At 38.4% G+C, this 24,527-nt stretch overlaps 2 protein-coding genes across 3 annotated transcripts in view; both read left to right on the top strand.

Moving 5' to 3' along the window:
* Positions 1 to 1,183: 1,183 nt before the first annotated feature.
* esyt3 (extended synaptotagmin-like protein 3) lies at positions 1,184 to 17,923 on the top strand. 2 transcript variants are annotated; one of them, XM_029458340.1, is made up of 23 exons: positions 1,184 to 1,787; positions 2,906 to 2,947; positions 4,099 to 4,233; positions 4,924 to 5,000; positions 5,154 to 5,223; positions 5,317 to 5,406; positions 5,491 to 5,546; positions 5,670 to 5,790; positions 6,313 to 6,489; positions 7,623 to 7,705; positions 8,043 to 8,091; positions 8,376 to 8,465; positions 9,010 to 9,072; positions 9,167 to 9,226; positions 12,387 to 12,458; positions 12,718 to 12,804; positions 13,418 to 13,567; positions 13,780 to 14,114; positions 14,249 to 14,347; positions 15,311 to 15,442; positions 15,596 to 15,704; positions 16,283 to 16,332; positions 17,700 to 17,923. In XM_029458340.1, exons 1-23 carry the CDS (start codon positions 1,443 to 1,445, stop codon positions 17,737 to 17,739), a joined length of 2,532 nt encoding a protein of 843 aa, XP_029314200.1. In that variant the 5' UTR covers positions 1,184 to 1,442; the 3' UTR covers positions 17,740 to 17,923. The 2 variants fall into 2 exon arrangements, with proteins under 2 accessions (XP_029314200.1, XP_029314201.1); XM_029458341.1 differs by lacking the exon at positions 1,184 to 1,787 and adding an exon at positions 2,512 to 2,569.
* Positions 17,924 to 20,258: 2,335 nt separating this feature from the next.
* Positions 20,259 to 24,527, top strand: part of dnah7 (dynein, axonemal, heavy chain 7) — an 82,138-nt gene continuing 77,869 nt past the window's right edge. The window contains 8 exon segments of the mRNA XM_029458692.1: positions 20,259 to 20,375; positions 20,698 to 20,794; positions 20,957 to 21,140; positions 21,734 to 21,797; positions 22,376 to 22,556; positions 22,641 to 22,713; positions 22,939 to 23,064; positions 23,814 to 23,933. Of these exon segments, the coding sequence (XP_029314552.1) occupies positions 20,307 to 20,375; positions 20,698 to 20,794; positions 20,957 to 21,140; positions 21,734 to 21,797; positions 22,376 to 22,556; positions 22,641 to 22,713; positions 22,939 to 23,064; positions 23,814 to 23,933 (914 nt within the window). The 5' untranslated portion in view covers positions 20,259 to 20,306.

Genomic DNA, 24,527 nt, shown 5'->3' with positions numbered 1-24,527 from the left:
ACACATTTATTACTCCCAGGCCCCCTCCAGGATCCTTGCGAGAGTGAAGAGTTGGTCCGTTGTTCCACAACCAGCACGGAATCCGCATTGTTCCTTTTCAATCAGAGATTCGACTATCGGCCGAAGCCTCCTTTCCAGTACCTTGGAGTAGACTTTACCAGGGAGGCTGAGAAGTGTGATACCCCTGTAGTTGGCACACACTCTCTGGTCCCCCTTTTTCAAAATCGGGGAACCACCACCCCGGTCTGCCACCCCCTAGGCACTCTCCCAGACTTCCACGCAATGTTGACGAGGTGTGTCAACCAAGACAGCACCTCCACACCCAAAGCCTTCAGCATTTCTGGACGCATCTCATCAACCCCTGGGGCCTTTCCACTGTGGAGTTGTTTGACTACCTCAGTGACCTCCATGTTTTATATTTGTCCAGTGTATATTTGATGACATCCATTGATACTCTTCCTGTTAATCCTTCATTGGAAAATATATATAGAATATTATCAAACAACATTTCTGTGGTCCTGAGTATTTATTTGTCACATTTATGTCATGGTCTACAACCAAAAGTAATGTAGCCATTCAACCCTGTTACTCTGATTTCAACCCTGTTGCTTGATTAATTATATGCATAATGTTTTTGAGCAAATATTTCAAATTAAATACTGAAAGTTGGGCAAGATCGATTTAAAAAGCTACTTAAATTAATGTTAAACCAGTTTTATCCAAAACTACATGAGTATTTAATATAAATGTGACTTTCTTTACTTAATAGTAAAGAGTTTTATTGAAGAATGTTTTTAAAAATACCTTTTTCTGGTTAATGAGTATGTGTCACAGGGTTGCACAAAACATGGCACACAACAAATAAAACGTCCCATTGACCCATATATTTAAAAATAATTATTTGCTGTGTCCTATTTAAACAGTTCAATTGTTGAGATATTGTACAATTGCTAAATTGTCGTGGCTCTATATTAAAAAAAGTAATATTGTTGGGAATAAATACGCACAAAGGAGTATGCTAATTCGCAGTTGGAGTGTAAACATTTGTGCAGATTTCTATACATGCATGACGTATACAATGATGTAAAGTGAGTTTAAAATAATGCACTATACAAATAAAATTAAGTCCATATAGGTTGCTTTCTCTGCATTCAGTTTTAGGGTGGAATTCCTTTTTGTTGTGCCCATTCCTCCCCCATGGGAGCAGGTGTGTCTACCTGCCTTTTGGGAGTTTCAAACACGGAAGTTTGAGGACTGTCGCAACTCATTTTACCACAGCTCCTATGGGGTGTGCAGTTGCTTGGCTTCCCTGGTTTGTTTTTCTTCAGAAAGCCTTGCATAGTTGAACCGAAACACGCAAAAATAATAATCTGTTTAGGCAGTAAGCGTAAACAACTAGTTTGGGCTTCAGGATCCAGGTTCCAGCGGGAGTCCGAGCCACAATGTCATCCGCCGGACAGATGTACCCGAAGGAGGGAGCGGGGCTCGGGGACAGCCTGTCGATCCAAGGCAGCACGGAGAAGCTGAGCTCCTCCGCCGTCAATCGCATCCTGATGGATGTCCTGAAGTACTTCGGCAGAGCCGTCTTGGTCTTCTACCCCGTGTATCTGACAGGATATATGGGCCTCAGTATCAGCTGGGTGGTGCTGTGCATGGTGATGGTCACTTGGTGGAAGAAGAATCGCCAGTGGAAAGACGTCCGGATCGGATCCGCCCTAGACTTTGTGGACAATGAAACGTGTGTGGTCCACAAGGAGCTGAAAAGTGCCTTACAAATGGCATCATGGGTATGTAGTGTGCTCATACAGTAGACTAATAGGACTAGTTTACTGGTTGTCACTGAGCAGCTTTACTGGGGCTAATTTAAGTGACTTGTTTATGGGCTCTTCAGCAAAGAGACTCAACTCATCAGTTTTCCAGTAATTGAAAAAGGTCCAACCCTAGATGTCAAACTTTTGTCTGCTGTGTTTTTGCAGTCAAACAAGGCAACACTTGTGTAAAACATCCTGAAACAAGTCCCATACTGTAGGACATGTCATGCTCACTGTTGCCTTGACTACACTACACTTTATTTGCATGACCTGTAAGACTGGGGCTGAGCCTCCCAGACTCAGAATTGGGTTGAGCCAGCCAAATTAAGTTTCATCTTTCTGCATATGGTTACACCACACCACACCCAATGAAACAGTGACTCATGGGAACTCAGAAGGGAGGGACATTTTTTTCTAATGTCACAGGAATGCAAGGTACACAACAGATCAGATTACTTTTTTAGTTGGTGTCTTGTAGCTCATGCTCACGCCGTTTTTAATACAATACAACACAGAATTCCATTTTAAAATATGCGTATTTCTGATTTCCACCCAGTGTAAAACTGTAATGTCAAATGGATCTTATTTTACCCTGTTTATAGGTCTTACACAATGTATTTTGAGTTTCGGGTCAGCTTTCCCTCTGCTTAGACACTGATAGAACTTTATTTTACTTTATTTGGACACATGCTCTGTATTAGAACATGATTCCAAACCTCTGTTACAGTCCACAGTTTTGATGCTGCAAAGGAACTTTGGTAAGCCCTAAATAACAAATACTACTGTGCTTCTTCATGTCAATGTTGTTGTTTTGTTTTTTACTAAGGAATACTGTCAAAATATCAGAATTGGGAGGTAATGTGCAGAATGTATCTGAGTTGGATTCACCAGTCTTATCGTAGGCACTTTTTTTTTATACTGTATTTTTATTTTGACTAATTTTACCATCTTAGAATTTGCATGATGGATAATTATTGACACACTTATGTTTTCCATCACTACCATCATGCATGCCACTGTGTTGTTTGGATTGGACAAATACTAACAAACCCATTTCTAACTTCACTATCTTACATTGTTTTTGTTTTTTAAAGGTCCATTTTCCAGATTTTGAGAAAGTTGAATGGGTTAACAAGGTACAGTACCAACATAAATATATCTTCTTCCCTCTTTCTGATTCTGGAACCTGCTAAATAAAGTTGGTGCCTTTTGTTTTTTGGCTCTAGTTTAAAGGCCCAGATCTCAATGGGACACTTTCCACCCCAACCTTTGCCATCATGATTGTAGGTCACATGGCCTGCATTTGAATGCATTCAATGTACTCAAAAAGCATAGGTTGCTGTCAAAATGCAATTGGGGTGGACATTGTGTTAAAGGAATAGTTTTGTTTTTTAAGTGGGTTTGTATGAGGTTCTTAACCATAGTCAGTGTATTACCTACAGTAGATGACTGCATGCTCCCAGTTTGGAGAAACAGACAGGAGTACCAGCACAGATGATCAACATGTGCTGCTGTGGACGGGGGCAGCAGCAAGACTTGTTTTAGCCTCCTAAAAAAAGGCCCACCTATTAAAAAAATGTAATCACTTTAAGTGTACACTATACTGAGAATACCTTTAACACTTTACTTTGCTGTCAGAAAGTTCTTTCCTGATGGGGAACTGAAGCCGGTTGACAAAACACTAATTTTACCTGGCAGAACACAGGGACTGCTGGTCCAGTGCTACCTGAATCGGTTACTTTGTTTGTGTTATTGTGTGACTTTGGTGTTTTAAAGGATTAGTTGGTATTCACCAAAGTCACACAATAACAAACTTACTAGCCGGTCGAGGCAGCGGTAGACTCCTGTGTTCTGCAACATAAAATTACTGTTTTTGTTAATGGAGTTTGGTGGCTTTAAAGAGAGCAAAGATAAATGCTTCAGTTCCCCGTGGGTAAGGGCTGTCGTCAAGGTAAAGGGGTGAAAATATTCTAAATATAGCATACACTTAAACTAATATTGATATATATATATTTTTAAAGTGTTTAAAATCTGTTTTGCTGCAGTCCCCGTCCACAGCAGTACATTGCTTAGCTTCCATGCCGGTACTCATTATGTTTCTCCAAACTGGGGGCGCGACAACCGGCATCTACTGTAGGTAATACTCTGACTTTAGATAAGTACCCCGCTTGAAAACATCCAAACTATCCCATCCCTCTTTTTAAATGCAATTGAAATAACTGTGCTGTTAGATTAAGGTGTGGAATCAAGGTGTTTTCACATGCCCTGTTTTGCTTTGCATGTTAAGGTGTTGGAGCAGGCCTGGCCTTTCTTTGGGATGTACATGGAGAAGCTCCTTAAAGAAAACATCCAGCCGGCCATCAGGCTCTCCAGCGCTGCGCTCAAAATGTTCACCTTTACCAAGGTCCATTTTGGACACACAGTAAGTTTGCGTTTCTCCTCCATTATTCCTTTGACACTTGATCCATATTATTAAAGCCATTTAAATCCTCCTGAATATTACAATATTCAGTAAAACGGTAACCAAATCTTTTACCGGCTACATGTTTTATAAAGCAAAGCACACCCCTGTGATTTTCTGTAGTTAGAAATGATTCCATCACATATGTACCTAATGAACTGAGGGTCGAGTTTGCAAAAGTATCGAGCGGCTTTTACGGCCACTGAACCTGTGCAAATAAGATAAAAAGAAACCATGTAATTCTCAAAGCACACGCAAATGGTGAAATACAGCCCTAACTGTGGTGCCAAGCAAATAGCCAGGAACAGGAAAAGATGCCTCTCCGGACTAGTCCTCTGGACTCAGGCTGACTCTCAGCCCTCACAACAGACTCATTGACATTGGCGCATTCATACTTTGCCACATGGATAATTGCAATCAAATGCAAAAAAAAAAGGCAAATTACTTCAAAACCTCCAGGCCATAATTCATTAGTGCAATATCTTTTGTGAGTTGGACCTTGAGACTGGACAGATAGTGGGTGTAAAAGATGTGCATATCATGGTGCTATCAGCGGTTGCAATCCATTCTTTGTGAATTTGCCCCTGAGAGTGCATTGTCTCATTTAAGATGGCTGAGGAGGTTCCTTTTAATATGTTTCTCTAATTCCAGCCTCTCAGAATCACTGGAATGAAAGCATACACGCATGAAGTGGATCGCAGAGAGGTGGTTCTGGACTTGAACATATGGTTGGTCAGACACATTTCTTACGTCAGAGCTGCTTCTTACATGTTATTTGGGTTTGTTGAATGAGTTTTTGTCCACTCTGAACCAGAGCTTAGTGGGTGTGCATGTTCCCTTACAGTCATTTTTACATCTCACCAACACTGTTCACTTTGCAGTTATGACAGTGACGTGGACATCGACGCTGATGTGCAGTCGCCAATCACAGCTGGCGTCAAAGGACTTAAAGTGGGCACCTACATTTGTTTCTGTATTCTCTGCATTACTTTTAGAATCATCACATGTGTTTACCAATGTTGTAAACTCTCCTGAATCTTCCAGCTCCAGGGGATGCTGAGGGTCATTTTGGAGCCTCTTATTGGTCAAGCACCACTGGTGGGAGGAGTCACCTTTTTTTTCATCCGCCGCCCTGTGAGTGACATTTTCATGACCTTAATGTACTCTAAGCTTAAGCTGTGTGATTAGCCCAATTTAAAACAACATTACTTTTTCCAGACCCTAGAAATTAACTGGACTGGCATGACCAACCTTTTGGACAGCCCTGGCTTCAGGTTGGATTTCACAGAAAACTTATTATGCCCATCCTCTCTTGTTAGAGTCTTAATGGTCACCCCAAAATGTTGCTGTTAAGTTGTCTCACTATAAAGCTCTCTCATGTTTGTGTCCTCTTCCAGCTCGTTGTCTGAGGGGACCATAATGGACATCATTGCCTCGCTCATGGTGTTGCCCAACCGCATGTGTGTGCCCCTCATAGACCAAGTCAAAGTGGACCAGATGAGGTTCCCACTACCTCGAGTATGTAAGACATACTTTCCATTTTACAAATCTTCATCTTAGCACCTGCTGTCACTTGCATTTTTTTAAACCCCCAGGGGTCTGCACAATACTTCGTTTTTTTATCGTCATCTTGATGTCAACACATCGATATTGCACTTTTTAGTAAGAGTATCAGTAAGAAAGTGCACTTTAAAATGTAACTATCATTCTTTTTTTTTTTGTGATGCCTTCTGTGTTCATTTCAATTTTCAATAAAAGAATGTTTGATAAGAGAAATGTGTTGTATATTAGCAGTATACTGAAAGCAGCACTGATGACACTTTAATATCTGTTTATTTGTTGTAAGCAATATTGTTATTATCACGATATTCGACAACGTAATCGCATATTTTTCTCATATCATGCAGCCTTACTAATTTGGATGATGTTTTGACAATTGTAGGTTTCTCTTTTAAAAATGTTTTAAGTAGGTGAGGTTTTTCTTTTATTTTTATGTGAGACAATATTGTTAGTTTGAATATCTCGTTGTCTGCTCCTCAGGGTGTGGTGAGGGTCCACTTGCTGGAGGCCAGAGACCTGGTGGCAAAGGACACATACATGATGGGTTTAGTGAAAGGCAAATCTGACCCCTATGCGACACTCCGAGTGGGCAACCGACATTATAAAAGCAAGACCGTCAAAGAGAATTTGCACCCCACATGGAAGGAGGTGTACGAGGTAACAATAATCAAGAGAAAACTTCATTTTAGTATTATTATCATGCTTTGGTTTCAATGATATGGTTACTCTTTTATTTATCTATTTTGGGCTTAAAAATGCATGAGCATAATCATTTTTCTTACACTGTAATACTGTGTATATCCTGGTATGCAAAACTAGCAAAAATGGAAGAGCTACTCAAATCACTGTTAGCAACCATAGACTGTAGGCCTATATAGGCTACTGTTAGAGGTGGATGTAGTCACTGTGGCGTCACCCATTTGTTTGTGGAATACCATTTGAAGCCTTTGAGTTTGGCATTTTGGCCGTGGCCATCTTGGTTTTTTGGAGACAGAAGTGACTACATTTGGATGAGAGGGTGGTGCTGGGGAAGAGTGAGGCCCGGCGGGGGGCAGGTACTGTAGCATAACAAATGCTAAGTTACCAGCTAGCTAGCTAGCTTGGTTAACATGTGGCATCCTAGTTTCACGTTAACTGGAAGATTCTTCGTAATGTACTTACCGAAAAAATAAACAACCGACTCCTTAGTGTCTTTTAGTACAACAAGCTCAGATAACACGCCAGATATGTTGAGCGCAGACTCTGATACCTGCTTAGTAGTGCTTAAATATAAATCAAATTATACTAATCTTTCACTCAATGAAAAAACTGGAGCACAGACATCTTGGACGGTCCGTACAATTAACCCACAAACACGACCGAGAGGTCAAGTCCAGAAACTCAAATTAGCTGAGGTGACGCCAAGCAGACAGTTGAGGGCTGTGACGGCACTCATCTGTCACTCAAAGTGACCATGCCCTTAATTATGCATTACTTTAAGCCTTAATATAATTAAAATGGGTGAGTTGTAAAATTCACCCCCGTACAGTTGTCGTGAATGGGGAAATTAGCCAAGCTGTAAACATGTCTCCTGAGGTTGTCTCCAACATGTGACAATTTCATACAATTTTTGTTCACTTTTTTGCTGTACTAACTGCATTTTAAGTTGTATCATCTAATATTATTACATTACATTTAATTCAGCTGACCTTAATATCCCGTGTTTATCTGTAATCTGCTAAAGCCTTTCTCTTGACTTTCTCATCTGAAATACATTTAATAACATCCACCTTTCCTTTATCTGTGTACAGTTTGTTGTCCATGAAGCCCCAGGACAAGAGTTGGAGTTGGAGCTGTATGATGAGGACACAGATAAAGATGACTTACTTGGAACGTAAGAAACTATCTAATAACAGCACACACAAGAATGAATGCTGTTTGAGTCACATGTATTGTATTCACTTCCCTATATACAAGTCATCTGAGAGAGAGTTTCTCAAGCATTACTAATTACCATATCCCATAATGGCACTAAACAACACTAAATATGGTTACTTGATTAATAAACATACAGCACAGTAGCTTGTACGAACAAGGTTTTTAGACACAGTGGAGAATGTGGAAAAATATGAGTAGCCTACATATGGTATTAGTGGTGAAAATATAATTGAAATGTTAGTGCTATAAAGTTTTCACTCGCCATCGTTCTAATTTTTTCATTATCACCATAGGTTTAACCTTGATTTTGGAGAAGTGAAGAAGAACATAGAAATGGATCAGGTGAGCTTTTATTTAATGTTGTGGATACACAGAAGAAAGTGATTTGTGCTTAATGAATACAGTATTTTCCTCTGCTTTACAAAATGCCAGCACTACAGGACATTACAGTGTCCTGTTTCCTACTGTTTTAATTCCTTATGAAATATCTGGAAAATGTATAGATGTAAATGTAAAGAAACGTTTAAATGCTAATGCATTTCTAACCATTTTCACCCGTTTTCTATTTAAATGCTGTCTTATGTATGAATGTCATGTTGATAAATGGCTCTTCCTTGCTGTTGTAGTGGTTTCCACTGGAAGGGGTCCCGAATGGAGAAGTTCATCTCAAGCTCCAGTGGTTTTCTCTTAAGACTGACCCCAGCTTGCTGAGGGAGGTAGCCTCATTATTACTGACATTTCTTCCATCCAAATTTCATTAACATTTATATTCAATATCATGAGGTTCTTATTTTACTTGCCTACCTTCTGGCCACACATTTGCCTAGCTCTTAAAGGGATCGTTCAGCTTTTTTAAAAGTGGGATTGCATGAGGTACTTATCCATAGTTGAAGTCATTCTGTAGCCATAATTCACAGGCTTCAGTTTCCCGTCAGAAAGGGATGTCTGACGTCAAAGTAAGGCGCTGAAAATATTCTAAATGTAGCGTGCACTTCATCTGATATTAATATTTTTAGGTGGGCCAAAATATGTTGCCCCCTTTCACAGCTGTACATTTCTTTGCTTCTGTGCCGTAACTCCTGTCTGTTTCTCCAAACTGGGGCTGTGCCGACTGCCATCTACTGTAGATAATACACTGACTGTGGACACTAAGTACCTCATACAACCCCCCTTCAAACAATCCAAACTATTCCTTTAGTCATTGGGCCAGCAGTTAGTTGTGTAATTCCTGTATTACTCTGTGACATCCCTCTCTTCCAGTCTGCAGACGGTCATGCTTGTGCTATGCTTGCAGTGTATCTGGACAATGCCTCAAACCTACCAGTAAGTGGCTTCTTATGGAGACTGTTGTTGTTGAGAGCAGATGATGCAACATGTATAGATGAGTGTGCTGATGTATACTTGTGTTTGTCTACAGAAAGACCACAGTGAGATCACGACGCATCAGAAACACAAGAAGGCCACAAAAGAAGCTCGGGTAAGCTGCCCTCCCTCCCCAGCAGTTTCTATAAGAAGGAGCTGATCCCCCAGACCCTGAGGCCCCTAATGCACCGTTTTCATTGTGTCTCTGTTGGTTTGTTGTAGTTTGATTGATTGATTAATTTTGTTGGTGAATAGTCACCACTAAATACCAATAGGTCATTTTTGCCCTTGAGAAGGAGGGTCAATGTGTTGCTGAAACTAGTCATCACTATACCAAAGACAAAATAAATACAGGATAGATATATATATATATATATATGTTTTTTTTAAATATATTTATATATATAAAAAAAACTTAAACTTTAAAGTCTTTAAAAAAACATGCTTCCTTAGTGTTGAGATTAGAAAAAGCAGGCATTAATTATTATTTAATGTTTATTTGTACAGGGACAAGTATGTAGCATAAACCAACCACCCACCACAGCATTTACAGCCTAAGATAATTTACATTTCCCTTTCCTACATGGGCCTATAAAATACATAAATAGAACCAACAGAACCTGTTCATACAAAGATTTTATTGCTGGATGTTAACCATAAGGGGTGAAAGAGAGGCACTTTTAATCTCGCAGCCATTTAATAGACTATGGATCTGCATAAAGCCTTTTATTTTAGGGGTTGTCAAATAACCATGGTCGCCTAACATGAATCGAGCTTCTCTTTAACTTTACTGTTCTTTTTTTATCTTGATGTCAGACAAAGCCTCAGTCAGATCAAATGTTTTCTGGGAGTGCTCCAAGTGTACTTGTCCCTGTGCATAGCTGGTATTTCCTGTTCGTCCGGTACATGCCTGTCATTTTATCATGTGGGTGTGTTATTACCAAGTGGTGTCCATGTTGCTAGATTTGCTAGATAAAACACTTTTTGTAGTGAGGACTTTGTTGAGCACATTAAACAATCACTAAATCTGTTGATATTTTTCAGGATTTTAAGTAGACCTATTCTACAATAAATGCCATTGAGGTCACAGTTTACTTTTACAGTTTCTATGACAAACATTTCACCCACAACTTTTGACCATGTTATAAACCCCATCCAGCTGCTAATTAAGACAATTATGATCACATTGTAAGAATTATTCAAGGACACTTTTTGACCTAGACCTGTTTATAAAATCTATGTAAATACAGGCTCACCTCAGTTGAACTGTCGGTGTCAGCTATTGCCTCTGAATGCCTTCTGATGGTCACTGTGTGAACATTCGGGAAAGAGAAGTGTAAGAATCAACACTGTATTCTGAAGTTAACATTTCATCAGTGGTGGAAGAAGTATTTAGATATTTTACTTTTATAAAAGTAGCAATACTTAAGCATACAAATATTAACAAAAAGTAAAAGCGAATAGCCTATTTCTAATAATGTATGTTTAAGGTGGAGCTATTGTTAACTTTATATATTGCTGCAAAGCTTAACATATAATACATAATCATTTGTTATTTGATCTTTATTTTGTATTAATATAAATCTACAAAGTTACTAAAACTGTCAAACAAATGTAGTGAAGTAAAAAGTATTGAATTAGAAATATAAAGTAGCACAAAATGGAAATACTCAAGTAAAGTACAAGTACCTTATAACTGTACTTAAGGGCAGTAGGCCTACTTGCATGTAAATCTAAATGTACTTAGTTATATTCTACCACTGGATTTCATTATGCTGAGCTATGTGTCATAGCAAGCAAACACATTTTTCCAGAAGATAACAGTGATGTTTTTGTACAGTAGACAGTCTCCGCCAACATGTCGAGTTTTTAAATTAAAGGCTCTAATGTGTCTGCAGTCTTTCCCCCCTTGAATTGTTGTCAGCATGCTCATGCCAGCATGCTAGCTGTGGTAGCTCCAGTAGCATTCATATTATTCTCAAGTAAAAATACTTCTCTGGGTTTTTTTTGCCAGCCTAAACACCTGTTTTACATGTCCCAGATCGTGTGTCTGCAATGTATTAGGGAGTGGAATGCATGACCTGCCCAACCTGGAAGGCAGCAGGCTGCTTGTAGACAAACTCCCTAAAGCTAGCTTGTTAGCGTGTCATATGGGAAACAAACACTGAAAGCAAACACTTAAGCAGCCCTGTCACACAGTTCTGTATGGCCTCATGCCGGCGTATATGAAAATTAGCTCAAAATGTGTCAGTCCAAATACGTCCAACTTTTCCACAGCGGTGTTGTAGCTGACGTATACATAACTAATAATTATACGTATGTCAAACATTGATAGCGTATCACTTACTTATACAAAACGTATCAGAGCCTCTGGCCAACGGAGCTGGAAAAGTGCCATCTGGTTCACGTCATGCTGATGCTGGAGAACGGCTAGAAGGCTGAACGCTAGCTGTACTGTAGAAACACGTTTAATAAGTTACTCCGTCGTCAGGCATAATCTTTAGGGTAGGAATAGGGTATCCACTCGTTATCAATACATTGGCTGTAGGATTCACCGTCAGCCGACGTAAACTTTATCTAACGTACCTCTAACGTAGTCATGTAGGTATTCACGTATCATATTCACGTACTATATTTACGTAGGTAAGTATTCACGTACTGTATTTACGTAGGTAAATATTCACGTACGTATTCCGTATTCACGTATGTCTAACGTAACGTAACGTCTGCATATCTTATGAAGCACACGTTGGGTACGTCCAGTAATTTTAAACATGCTCAAATCAGATCACATCAGCGTTCAACAACGCACCCCAGCCTAACACAGCGAGCTCTTAACGAATACTACTTATACCTTACCTTATATCAACGTAAACCAGCGTGTTGCCGATATTTTGTATACGCCATATTTTTGTATATCTTATGCATTTGTTGAGTATTCGTCTGATACATTTTGTATAAGTAAGTGATACTCTATCAATAGGTTAGACATGCGTATCTGTATATGTTCACTTTTCCGATCCGATGAAAGGTTGGACGTATTTGGACAAATATTCGTATGTGCCGGCATACGTTTCTGTCATATGGATATGTGTGACAGGGCCTTTAGATATCAGGTGTCAAGTAGTTGCAAATATATATTGTTGATATAGTTGCTAACTTACATTCCTCATTGTTACTGAGCTTTTCTGTGTCAGTGTTATTGACACATAGAGTATAAAAACATTTAGCCAAAAACAATCATGCATGTTCTCACAGATTTTCTTTGTCTTCAGCTCACAAAGAGAACTGCCTGCCCAAACTCCTTTGTGGAATTTTGCATTGATAAGGATGTTCAGAAAAGCAAGGTACGGCTCTCACTCTGTCCCATTAATACACCATTCACTCATTAAATTATTACCATATCTCTTAATTCATGCTTATACTTGTTTTGATGTATTTTAGCACTGTACAAAATGGCAGAACTCGTCACTGTCAAACTAAAAAGTTTCATTTCAAATTGACATGTCTGTTGTGTAAAAATGTTGCTGTGATAAAACTTCTAGCTTTTTGCAATGAAACCATTCAGCTGTAGTTATTACTCGTCACTGTCTTCTCTTTCCACAGGTTGTGTACGCAACTAAAGACCCGAAGTGGGAGGAGGGCTTCACCTTCTTTGTGCATAATGTCAAAACACAGCAGCTCATGATTCAGGTTTGTCATTTAAGGTTTCTGCTACATTTTTCTGCTTTGACAGCAAATTGGCAAATGCCACAATATGTACGTGGCTGGACAGTTCTTTTTTTTTTTATATTGCAAAAAGGTTTTTACACGCAAAATGCAACAAAAGCAATGCAAACATATAACGAATACATGATGATGTACATGAAGCATGTGACTTCTATGTCCACTGAAGCTTTTGCTCCGCTGAAGATCCGAAAAATATTCTCATCTTCACTCCACACAGATCTAATGTAACCTTCCTCACAATACATGAATCAAATGCACCGTTTGATGTCCGACTAAGAATAACACATGCATGGAAACAAACGTTGATTCGCAGTACTTTTGTCAATTTCCTCAAAATTCGGTTAAAACTAGCGATACGTTTTAAGGGAAATCTAAATATTGTCTATGTTTGTATTCAACCCCATGAACCTGTATGTGTCAATATGTACAGCTACCTCGACTTCCTTGTCATTTTATCACAATGGAACTTAAGAAAACAGCAATGTTGTAAAACTAGACCTCTTTCAGTCAGTCAAATATCCTCAGGAGGTTTTCCAACCACTGCTTGAATGGTTTTATTTGTGTTGTCGTGGTACAGGTCAAAGAGCACGAGAAGAAGACTCAGCTCGGTGTTCTCAACTTGCCCCTGAGTCGTCTCCTCGAAACCTCCAACATGACCCTGGACCAGCGCTTCGTGCTGGAGCGCTCCGGAGCCAACAGCCAGATCCAGCTGAAAGCCACTCTCAGGGTGAGTATACAACATTGGCATGCACACACATATTTAGTATGTAGAAACTCACATTACACACAGACCAATCAAGCACATCACACATTCAGTGCAAAGATAGTCTCATATACCAAAACAACATCCAGCTGCTTCAGAATTTGCACATGAGCTCTATGACATGTTGATGTTTTTACATCTCACTGACATTAGCCATGTCCTCAATCCCTCGATAGATTCTTGCTGTGGAAAAGCCTCCACCCAAGATTATCCTCAACCCGCCTCCAAAAGACACACAACAAATACCACAGACTAACCAAGGAGGTAACGCTCCAGACTCCATTCCCTCCGGAGCTACATCCTCCTCTCCAGCGCTTTCCCCCAACACCATCCCCATTTCCCAAGCCTCATCTGCGCCCTGGGTAGCCAATACCCAGAAAGGCTCCGATGAAACATGGCGGCCGCCTTCAACAACATCAAACATGCGTCGGTATGACTCCCAAAGCCTGCTGTCAGAGAACTCCATCGCTTCGTCACGATACGACCTTTCAGAGGGGGCCTCGTATCCAGAGTGAGCATTGTTCTATGTCCACGTCTTTTTCAGACCTCTAATGCACTGACCTCTAACCTTTCTTTGAATTTCATAAACTAAACGATATGGACTTTAGCAAAAAGTTGACATTTACAAATGTTATATCACTACAGGGCCATCAGGAAACATCAGGGTTCATTTGGGGAGATCCATCTGACTGTACGATATGCCACCCTGAGGAACAAACTCATCGTCCTGGTTAACGCCTGCAGGTACGGCCTCACTAGTGTCACCCAGCAGCATTGGCCAGGAATATACCCATATATGCTACTCTCAGCTCTGGACACATTTTAGATCTCAGAACACAGAATCACACATTTTCAGTTTCTGTGTTATAACATTAAAAACTTATTTTAGCAGGTCCTTTGTTGAAATCCTGTGCATATACTTTATCTTTACTATCAAGTCATCAGCTTTTGCCTGGTATGAAGGGAAAATCCAGTTAGCATAATTATATTTTCAGACCTCGGTAGATCATAAACCGGTTTTTTCTGTTGAGAATACTGATTTATAGTCAGTATTTCCTTGGTTTAAGGTGAGATTGGTCAACTTGGAGAATTTTGGCTTTTTTGCTTTCATAACATGTCTTCTTTCAGACAAGTGAAGAAAACATCCAAAATACACATTTAGGAGTTTATTTTACTTCACTTTGTCTATTTGTGTCTGTAGATTTCTCCTAAATTCACCAAAAGTTAGCATTAGATAATGTCTTATTTGCATATTTAAACATAAGATTCAAGAAAACCTCTAATACAAAACATAATTGCCTTAATGTAAGTAATCAACGTGGCAAGTTTCATAGTGATATCTATTAGTTACACATTTTTAGCCTATTCCCATAGGTAGATTCTTGCAAAATATATGTCATTTTACAAGTATGTAAATGTATGTATCTTTAAAGGCCATTTTCTCAAAATTAGTTTGTTCTCATACTGTGAGCGAAAGGTCTGTACCTCAGTAGCACTTACATACACCAAACTTTACCATTTCATTCCTATCTATATTCTGAAGGTTTTTACAGAGGTTTTTTAAGTGTCTCCACTTAAAGGCTGTGACTGAATCCAACATAGCAAGAGATGAAATTGCTGTAACTGAACACAAAAATGGTTTTCTCTTCAAATTGATTTGGCTAACCCCAGCTATGGTAACCCATTGTGTGTACCTGTTGCCTACAGGAACCTATTCCGCTTCAGTGAGAATGGCACAGACTCTTATGTCCGCATGTATTTTCTCCCTGACCAATCCTGGATACACCGCAAGAGGACACAAGTCAAGAAGAGGACAGTCAATCCTGTCTTCAATCACAAGTGAGTTTACTGGATTCATCCTGCATCACACATCTGTATGAAAAAAAAAAGCAATTCTTTAATTTCTTAGTACCAAGTTGAAGTAGTTGCTGTATGTTTAACGCTCAGTGGTTGTCTGGAACTTGTTTTTTTGTGCTAACTCTTTTATCACAGGTTTGAATTTGATGTGACACTTGAAGAAGCAAAAAACAGGAAGTTGGATGTTGCAGTGAAAAATGGCAAAATGTTCTACCACACACGGGACAGCAAGGACATTGGCATGGTGGGTAATACTACTTGTAATAGACTTTTCATTCCTGACCCAAGATTTCAAAATGCTTTATGCTGTTAGATGGTGTCATTGGCCTGACAAATATACAGCCTCTTAATTTCCGGCTTTAGCTCATACTGGTTCAATGTTGTAAAAGTTTTTTATTTCATACATACATGGTTTATTGCAAAACCATTGTCTTGGCTGCTATGGTTGTCAACTTTTGTAGTTTGCAACACAGTCTGGATTAGGGCTGCATAATATAAGGAAAATATGAAATAAAGTTTTTGAATATCACGATAAAAACAATATTACTTGCTATAAATGAAGTGATATTAAAGTGAACTTATCTCTGCCTTTTGTGCTGCTTTGAGTATACTGCTAACATACAACAAATTGCTTGTTAAATAAAAAAAAAAGGAAAGGGAATTATTTCCAACATTATTTTATTGAATGTGGAACTGAACACAAAAGGCACCAATAACAAAAAGAAAAGAATGATAGTTACATTTTATTCTGTATTTTTATATTGTGCAGCCCTGGTCTGGATAACAGACCAACTCATTTTCAAGTTCTGCTCCTGTTCACAGGTGATGATCGATCTTTCACAGTTGGATTTAACCAAAGGCATCACAGAATGGTATGGGTCACAGCTTTTTTACTTTTCCATAATTTTGGTGAAACATTAGCTGAAGCATTCTGAATTTAAAGGCCCTGTCACACATATCCGTATGGCAGAAACGTATGCCGGCGCATACGAAATATTGGCAATAGGTTGATATAAATTAAGGGTAAGTTGTAATCGTTTGAAGGACGCAGATGACACACCTGAACACGCCAGACGTACGGCCCTGTCACACAGTTCCGTATGGCAGAAACATGCCGCCATATATGAAAATTAGCGATGATAGAGTCCAAATACGTCCAACTTTTCCACAGCGGTGTTGTAGCTGACGTATACATAACAAATACATAACTAATTATTATACGTATGTCCAACATTTTGATAGCGTATCACTTACTTATACAAAACGTATCAGAGCGTCTGGCCAACGCAGCTGGAAAAGTGCCATCTGGTTCACGTCATGCTGATGCTGGAGAACGGCTAGAATGTACTCTCAGCATCCTCCATGCTCTCTGATGATGGGTTGATGTATTCATCAAGACGTGCTGTGAAGAAGTGAGGATGAGCTACTCACAGGGACCCTATATACTATATTCAAACCCCAATAAGCTCCTAAAACGCTAGCTGAACGCTAGCTGTACTGTAGAAACACGTTTAATAAGTTACTCCGTCGTCAGGCATCATCTTAACATAGGGTCGGAATAGGGTATCCACTCGTTATCAATAAATTGGCTGTAGGATTCACCGTCAGCCGACGTAGCCTTTTATCTAATGTACCTCTAACTTATTCACATACTGTATTTACGTAGGTAAGTATTCACGTACGTATTTCCGTATTCACGTATGTCTAACATAACGTAACGTCTGCATATCTTATGAAGCACACGTCGGGTACGTCCGGTAATTTTGAACATGCTCAACACATCAGCGTTCAACAACGCACCCCAGCGTAACACCGCCTGCTCTTAACGAATACTACTTATACCTTACCTTATATCAACGTACACCAGCGTGTTGCCGATATTTTGTATACGCCATATTTTTGTATATCTTATGCATTTGTTGAGTATTCGTCTGATACATTTTGTATAAGTAAGTGATACTCTATCAATAGGTTAGACATGCGTATCTGTATATGTTCACTTTTCCGATCCGATGAAAAGTTGGACGTATTTGGACTCTGACATATTTTCATATACGCCAGCATACGTTTCTGCCATACGGATATGTGTGACAGGGCCTTAAGCACCATTACTTCCTACCGTCATTGCGTACATTACCTGGTATATAATAATAATTTATAGAAATGTATGATGGAAAACAAATGGCTAATGTAGTTGAGGTATAATTATATGAATATTTAATTTCTCTTTCCTCTTAAGGTATGAGCTCATGCTGCCGGGGTTGAAGAACATCAGTTAGCGGATGTGCTGTAAAACTTCTGTTTGGGTGGACCAGAGTTGGGTTTTCCAATTACAGCAACAAATTCATCTCAGATACTGGAAGTTTTGCTACTGTATTTTAAAGGCTGTACGCTCACAGGCACATACAGTATTATTCCAAAACCACACCCCTACTTAAAGACTAACTTGGAATAAGTGTTACAGATGATATAAAAAAATATTTTGAGCAGACCTATAGCTGCATATAAGACTTCCCAGATAATGTCAGCAATCAAAAATGTATGCCGGATTATAAAAAAGAAGAAAGGTCAAGGCACTCTTATAGCAATAACTTAAAATGGCTTTATTCAGATGGCTATTTCATGGTGAAATACTAAAAACATAAACAGTGCTTGTACATGCTAAAATAGAGCTGGTTAACAACCTACGCGTAGTGGCACAAACAGCCTTCTTGATTAAAGGCCTTTTAACATTTTGCCAGAAGAGTGCCTTGGATCTTTCTTCTTATTTGAACTTTTGTGTTCCTTACCAACTTCCGAGCACTCCAGACCTTTTATTTTTTCATGATTCTGAATAATAATGATTTTGCTAAGCATTTTTTTTCCTGTATGTAAATAGAATGGAATTCATCAGAGGATGGAAAAAGTATATCATTTCTGTAATTTCGATTTTTGGTTTGCTTTTGAGTTGATCTGAGCCAAAGTTATCCTTTTTCTATTTTCGTGTAGTTATTTGTATTAATAGTTTTTATGTAATATTTTATAGTAGGGTAAATATAAAGGAAAAAGCAAATGTGTTTGGTACAGAAATCCAGGAGAGTCACTGCCTATTGTGGAAGGGTTACATGCTGTAATATACATACAGTCTATATATTCACAGTTGCACAGTTTTGTGTGTGCAGCTGAGCAGTTCTGCTTAAGCAGTCAGTTTATTAAAAGGGTAAAACGGCACCCAAGCAAGGCACTCAGAAATATAGTTCTTTGCTAAAGGGCAATGAAGGAGTGACTACATCTTTTAAACCTAACTCTCTCAGATTTCCTGCCTAGTATTTAAGTGATTTTCAATTTCAATATTTAAAGAGAGCACTAATAAAATGGCTTTCTTCACAGAATTTTACTTTAAAAACCATGCCAATCCATTGAGACATGGACACATTCTACTTACATTAGTTACAACTAACATCCCAATGCATTTTATAGGCCTAAACTGCTATACACCTGTGGTAGCCATCTATGCTAAAAATGTGTTTACTGCTTTACAGTATGTAAAAAGTTTAGCCAAGAATTTTGTATTGGCTAATGGTGAGCTATTCTATCTGTTGTCCATTTAAATTATTCAGAAGTTTCTTGTTTTTGACACTGTAGCCTACATGACTGTGACATTTGTTTTCAGCTAACCTTGATGGCAAATAAACATCTTCAAGGAAATAAAAGTTTTCACTTAAAATTGTGTGTGTGTGTGGGGGGGGGGTTGTCTTATTATTACATACAGTGTATACATATAATACAATTTCTTTATTATAGAAACACGAATATAGAAGACATACAAGTGATACCCTTGAGAACAAAACATAAATGGGACAATATACATGGGCATTATTAATGCATGCAAATCCATTAAAGGAGGTACACACATGCATTGTTTTCATGTAATGGTATGGATATGGTTTCATTTTTCAAATATAATAAATGAGGGTTGAGAGTAAATTGGATTTGTGGATATGAGATGTTGCTAATAAATAGAATTATTAGGTTTATAATATAATATTTGATCTTATTGCTATTTTGAAACCCAACAAAATATTATCAATAATAAACCAACTCAACTCCTGGGTACAGTGCTAAAACAAATAAAGTGTTTCTGGGAGTTTTTCATCTTGACAAGATAATGATTAGCTGGGTAATATCTGTGTATCATTTTAAAGGAGGATTCTAGTTAATAAATACATATAGGGTGCATTCTAAATATTTTCCCAAATAAAGTTGCTGTATATATCAAAGACTATATATGTATATGGTGTGTAAACCCTGTGATATAGTGTGTACCACGTACCAGCACCCCTGCGACCCCAAGCAGTCCTGGCTGCAGCTCGCGAGAAGGCAGGGTCTGACGGTGAACTCCACCCAGGTCTTTTTACAGGATAAGTGGGTATATACGCTAAACCCGATACAATGTATAGAATAATCATATAAAAAGGATGTTTCTATTCTAGCATATATGCTCTCAGACTCCAACAATTTACAAAATTCCCTCCACCTAGTGTATCTCTATCAGTGCCCCCTCTCCCTGCACACTACACATTAATGGACTATTCCATCACCATATCATGAACTATTATATTACGTAACTTTATCATCGTATCACTGTATGTAAAGGTCTTGCTTACGTTGTGCTAACATTATTTACGAAGCACAAATCTAAAAATCTGTAATACATATGTGTATGATCTGTATCCTGCTGGTGCTGAAGAATTCACGCGAGTCTGCGCGTGTGTACTGTTGCTTGCTTAGCAACGGCCCTAGCAACAGCACCAGGTTTCGTTAAAGAGCTAGCGTTAGCTTATGATAACTTTGCACAAGTACTAACATGAGCTCAGCCAAGAAGAAGACAACTATAACTGATAGTGTAGCATTCTTACCTCAAAGTCCATCACAGGTAAATTCAGAGAACATTAAGTTAATTGTCGTTTCAAAGTGTTTCAGTGTTTTAACGCTGCAACTTTTAACTGAACAACGTCATTAACTTTAATTGCCACTAAGTTAGCTTAACTGGTCGTGAACTCAAGCTAACCTTTTTCAGTTATATTATATAGTCACATGTGGACCCTTGACAATAAATAACTAAACAAGTTTAGTATTTTATGTTGCTTTTACATTGCCATTTTCCAAGTTGTTTGGTTGCACGCTTTTTCTTTTCCGAACACCTCAATTTATATGTGTGAAACAAGACCAACCTAAAGGTAAACTCCATTGTCCAGGTCCACAGAAAACAGCCTTGGATGGGTACAAAACCTTCATTTTCGCTGTATCCACCACTCACGCAGAAACCTATAGGAACTGAAGCAGCTGTGAAAAGTGAGTTCAATGTTCAAAATGTTGAGTTTGTAATACTTTTCAGTTCGATAAAAGATATGGACTGTATGCCAACTCAAACATCAGAGTTATGATCACAAGTTCTTAGATACTGCTGTATTTCATAAGGACTATTTATGTTTGCCCTGTGTGTGCTGCCTGCAGGAGATGGGCTGATTGAAGGGGCGGACAGTAGACCAAGTCAAAGTCATGGCAGAGGTCAGAACCTGCTCCAGAGCAGAAAGGCAGCGCAGATCCATGGGGCCTCCAAGCATTGCAGCAGTACCCGAACACAACTCCGTAATCAAAAGCACAAGAATCTCCGTGAAACTCTGGTTAAATTCATATGGTGAGTTGTTGTTGTGCAACAGTTGCAATACACAGTAGGAGACAGTATAATATTTACAAAACAAAAAATTACAAATCGTGCAAAAATGTTTTATACAAATATATATATATATATATATATATATATGTATAAAACATTTTTGAGATGAGGTGGGGTAAGGTGCAGTATTTGGCAAAATCACAAGATACAAATGACCAAATCAAACTAAGAATGAAGAGGGAAAGGAGAAAGAGAGAGAGAGAGAGAGAGAGGACCTCAGGTCACTGTGTCTCCTCTGTCCCTCTCACGAGATGAGGTGGATGCGTTGTAAAGTTACATGGAGAAAGGACTTTCTGTGGAGTTCTGTAGTGCATCTTGGTGGTACAAGTCTGTTGCTGAAAGTTTATAAAACTTAATTATCGGTAATGACGTTTCCCTTTATGTATTTAACCATCTCTACCATCAGTGTGTCCTCCTATATGATTTGGAAGGACAGGAAGGTTTGTACTGTATACCACCACTAGTGTATTACACTGCTTAGGATAGGAAATACTGTTTATATCAAAAAAGTGGTAATTGTTGTGACTGCCATTTTTCCATTCTTGTCTTTGTAGCCAGCAAGAGGAGGAGGACGGAAACTCTCCACCATGTGGCTCAGAAAAGAATAATCGCGAAATGGTGAAATTCAATACTTGATAACATATACTATAGCACAGGCCATCTTTTGTTGTGTATGTGCCCATAATGAAGACATTGTGCATTTATTTTAAATAATCTTTTCAAGACACTTGATAGGGTAGCCTTTTAATCCCTGTTTTGTTTTGTTGACCTCAGTGGTTGTAGTTGCTAGGTAAGTTTCTTTTTTAGTACAGGCTTTTTTCTTTACTTAAAAAAATACGTATTTAATGTATTTTAAATTCTTACTTGTACTAAGGAAACTATGTACATACATTTTTATTTTAGTATTTTTATGTGCAGTGTTATAGTTGACACCTATATAAGTGAACACTCAATGAAAATAAAGCTTTTGCTCAGTTTCACGGGAAAAAAGGGGAAAATGAAGTCTGTATTGGCCATTGGAAAATGTATATTTACACACAAAAATTGACGGTTACTCTCAATGAGGTCCTGGATGTAGATACTGTATGTTCCAATCATTCTGTAATCAGCACTGTCACCAAAACAAATCTCAAATCAAAATTGATATCAGGCATTATTTGTTTCAAATGTTGCTTTGTAATATTCTGTCCTGTCAGAGATATAACTACTACATCCAGAAGGGGATCGACCTGGAGAATGTGGCTCCTCTGGAGGACTCTTGGCTTGAGAACATTCAGGAAATGGTACCCTGCTACCTGCAGAGCCCGAGCACATCATTGGAGCTGCTGGTTGATGAGATTAAGGAAGACTACCTGCTCAGCGTCAAGACAGCGATCTGTATTTAATTACACTTAAAGTCTTACTATTTTGTTAACAGTGTGACCCAAAACCTGTTTTAATGTATTTTGTTTGTGATTGCAGTGAAATATGCATTCAAAGATTCAGGGGAAAATGACGATGACAAAGTGAAAGATCTGCCCCCTCACAGACTTGAGTAAGTCAGCAGGACGTGACGGACAATGTTACACGTGTATCTTGTGAGAAGTATAAAGTGATTCTACTTAATCACAGTGCAGCATGGCTTTCCATTGTACATGGAAAACCTGCGTTTTAATAAGCAGTGACTGGAAGCTCTTAGAATTATAAATCACACATTTTGCGAGAGGGGGGGAAATAAAAGTCTGTTCTTCACAGTCTCTGTGTAATCTTTCACTGTCAGAGTGGAGGTATTGCCAAAACCATGGAACAAAGCCTTTGTCCATGCGCGAAAGAGGATGAGTAATAAGCTTCACTCTATCAACCCCACTATGCTGCAGGTGCTGCACATTTGGCATGCCTTCTACAAGTAAGTATGCTATGATACATGTTTCACTTTTCTCAAAACTACACCTTGGGTTCATTTATTTTTACTATTTAAAATGAAATTGAAATCAAAATGTAGGTGTTGAGTGAGTTTGATAAATGTTGGTCAAAATAGCTTTTTTAAAAGTTGCACTTAATTAATATAAAAAAAGAAAACAATGTACCGTTTTCAATATTTTTGCCATCTTTTATTATATGATACTTGATTTAAAAGTAGACAGTAGTATGTGACCCACATAGTGTGAAGACAATACACTTTTTCTCACTCATCATAGCAGGCTATTATGCATTATTGAATGTTACTCAAAATTCTACTCATCAAATATGGTAACTTTGTGTGGGTATATTATTACGCTAATGGAAGCACATTTTCTGCTGAAAAGGAAGATATTTACACAGCAAATAATTAACATGACTTTATACCTTGTATAAATAATTTCATTTTTCATGAGAAATAGTTTTCCTGTTTTCTAAGTTTTATGGGTATTTCTCTCCAGACCTTCTACAGTAAGCAGTTTTTGTAAATATTTGCTGCTGCTTTATTAACAACATGGACAGATTGTTCAAAGAACCACAACAAAGTGTTTAGTAATAGAACATGGAGTTAGATGGACCATCTAAGATTGTTTTGTGTGTTTCTAAACTAGGCTATTATTATCCCATGTCACACACCCCTAGAAATACAATTGCAGTAGTAAATCCATGTTTTCCTATCATTGCACCTGCTTGCAGAAATCTCCGTCTGATAGATGTAGAGGAGTTCCACAGCAGAGAGGAGTCCATGGAGCTCTCTGTGTTTCAGAAAATTGTCACCAGACATGTTGATAATGCCAGAGGAATCCTCCTCACAAAGTAAGTCCACATTATTACTTACATTTTAAATGTGAAAGATTAAAGTCAGTTAAATAACAACCAGGAGTACTTTTGAATGCAAAGAAACAAATGATCATCTTTGAAGAGCAATATAATTTTTTTAAATTGACACTTTGTAATTCTGTGGTTCAGGACTATAAGCTGTTGTGAACAAAGATATCTTTTTAGTTGCCGTCTGTAAAATATTAGTATTTTGTAGTAACAATGAGTAGTAGTCATAGAAAGCTTTTACATCGAGGAATACATGCATCTCTTCCCCAACTGTTTTTGTAAATCCTAGATTTGAGTACTTTCCTGCTTATTAGTACTCCAGCTGTACATCACAACAATATGATGTATATCTACCCCACCTTATGAAATGATGCACTATCTTTTTATACTATATAAGCAACACTAGTCCAGTGGTTGTGGTAATTCTGTGTAAAGATTCCACCTTCAAACCAACAAGCCACTTATAACAGTGGTCTCCTCTGCCCCAGGATCCCCATTGGTATCATTAAAGTGCAAGTTATTTTTAGGGTTGGGAACCGAAACTTGGTGCCAAGTAAAAACCAAATCCAAAAAGATAAATAC

This window comes from Cottoperca gobio, chromosome 21, assembly GCF_900634415.1.
Source record: "Cottoperca gobio chromosome 21, fCotGob3.1, whole genome shotgun sequence".
In the NCBI taxonomy this organism is placed as follows: Eukaryota; Metazoa; Chordata; class Actinopteri; order Perciformes; family Bovichtidae; genus Cottoperca; species Cottoperca gobio.
Note: the sequence above shows the minus strand (reverse complement) of the source record. Positions and strands in the feature narration are given on the sequence as shown.

What these genes read in the sequence shown, in the direction of transcription:
- esyt3 (XM_029458340.1), top strand. Translation starts at nt 1,443, where the DNA reads ATGTCATCCGCCGGACAGATGTACCCGAAGGAGGGAGCGGGGCTCGGG. An exon ending in AGAACATAGAAATGGATCAG is followed by an intron (nt 8,092 to 8,375) that starts GTGAGCTTTTAT and finishes TTGCTGTTGTAG; the next exon opens with TGGTTTCCACTGGAAGGGGT. An exon ending in AGGCCACAAAAGAAGCTCGG is followed by an intron (nt 9,227 to 12,386) that starts GTAAGCTGCCCT and finishes CTTTGTCTTCAG; the next exon opens with CTCACAAAGAGAACTGCCTG.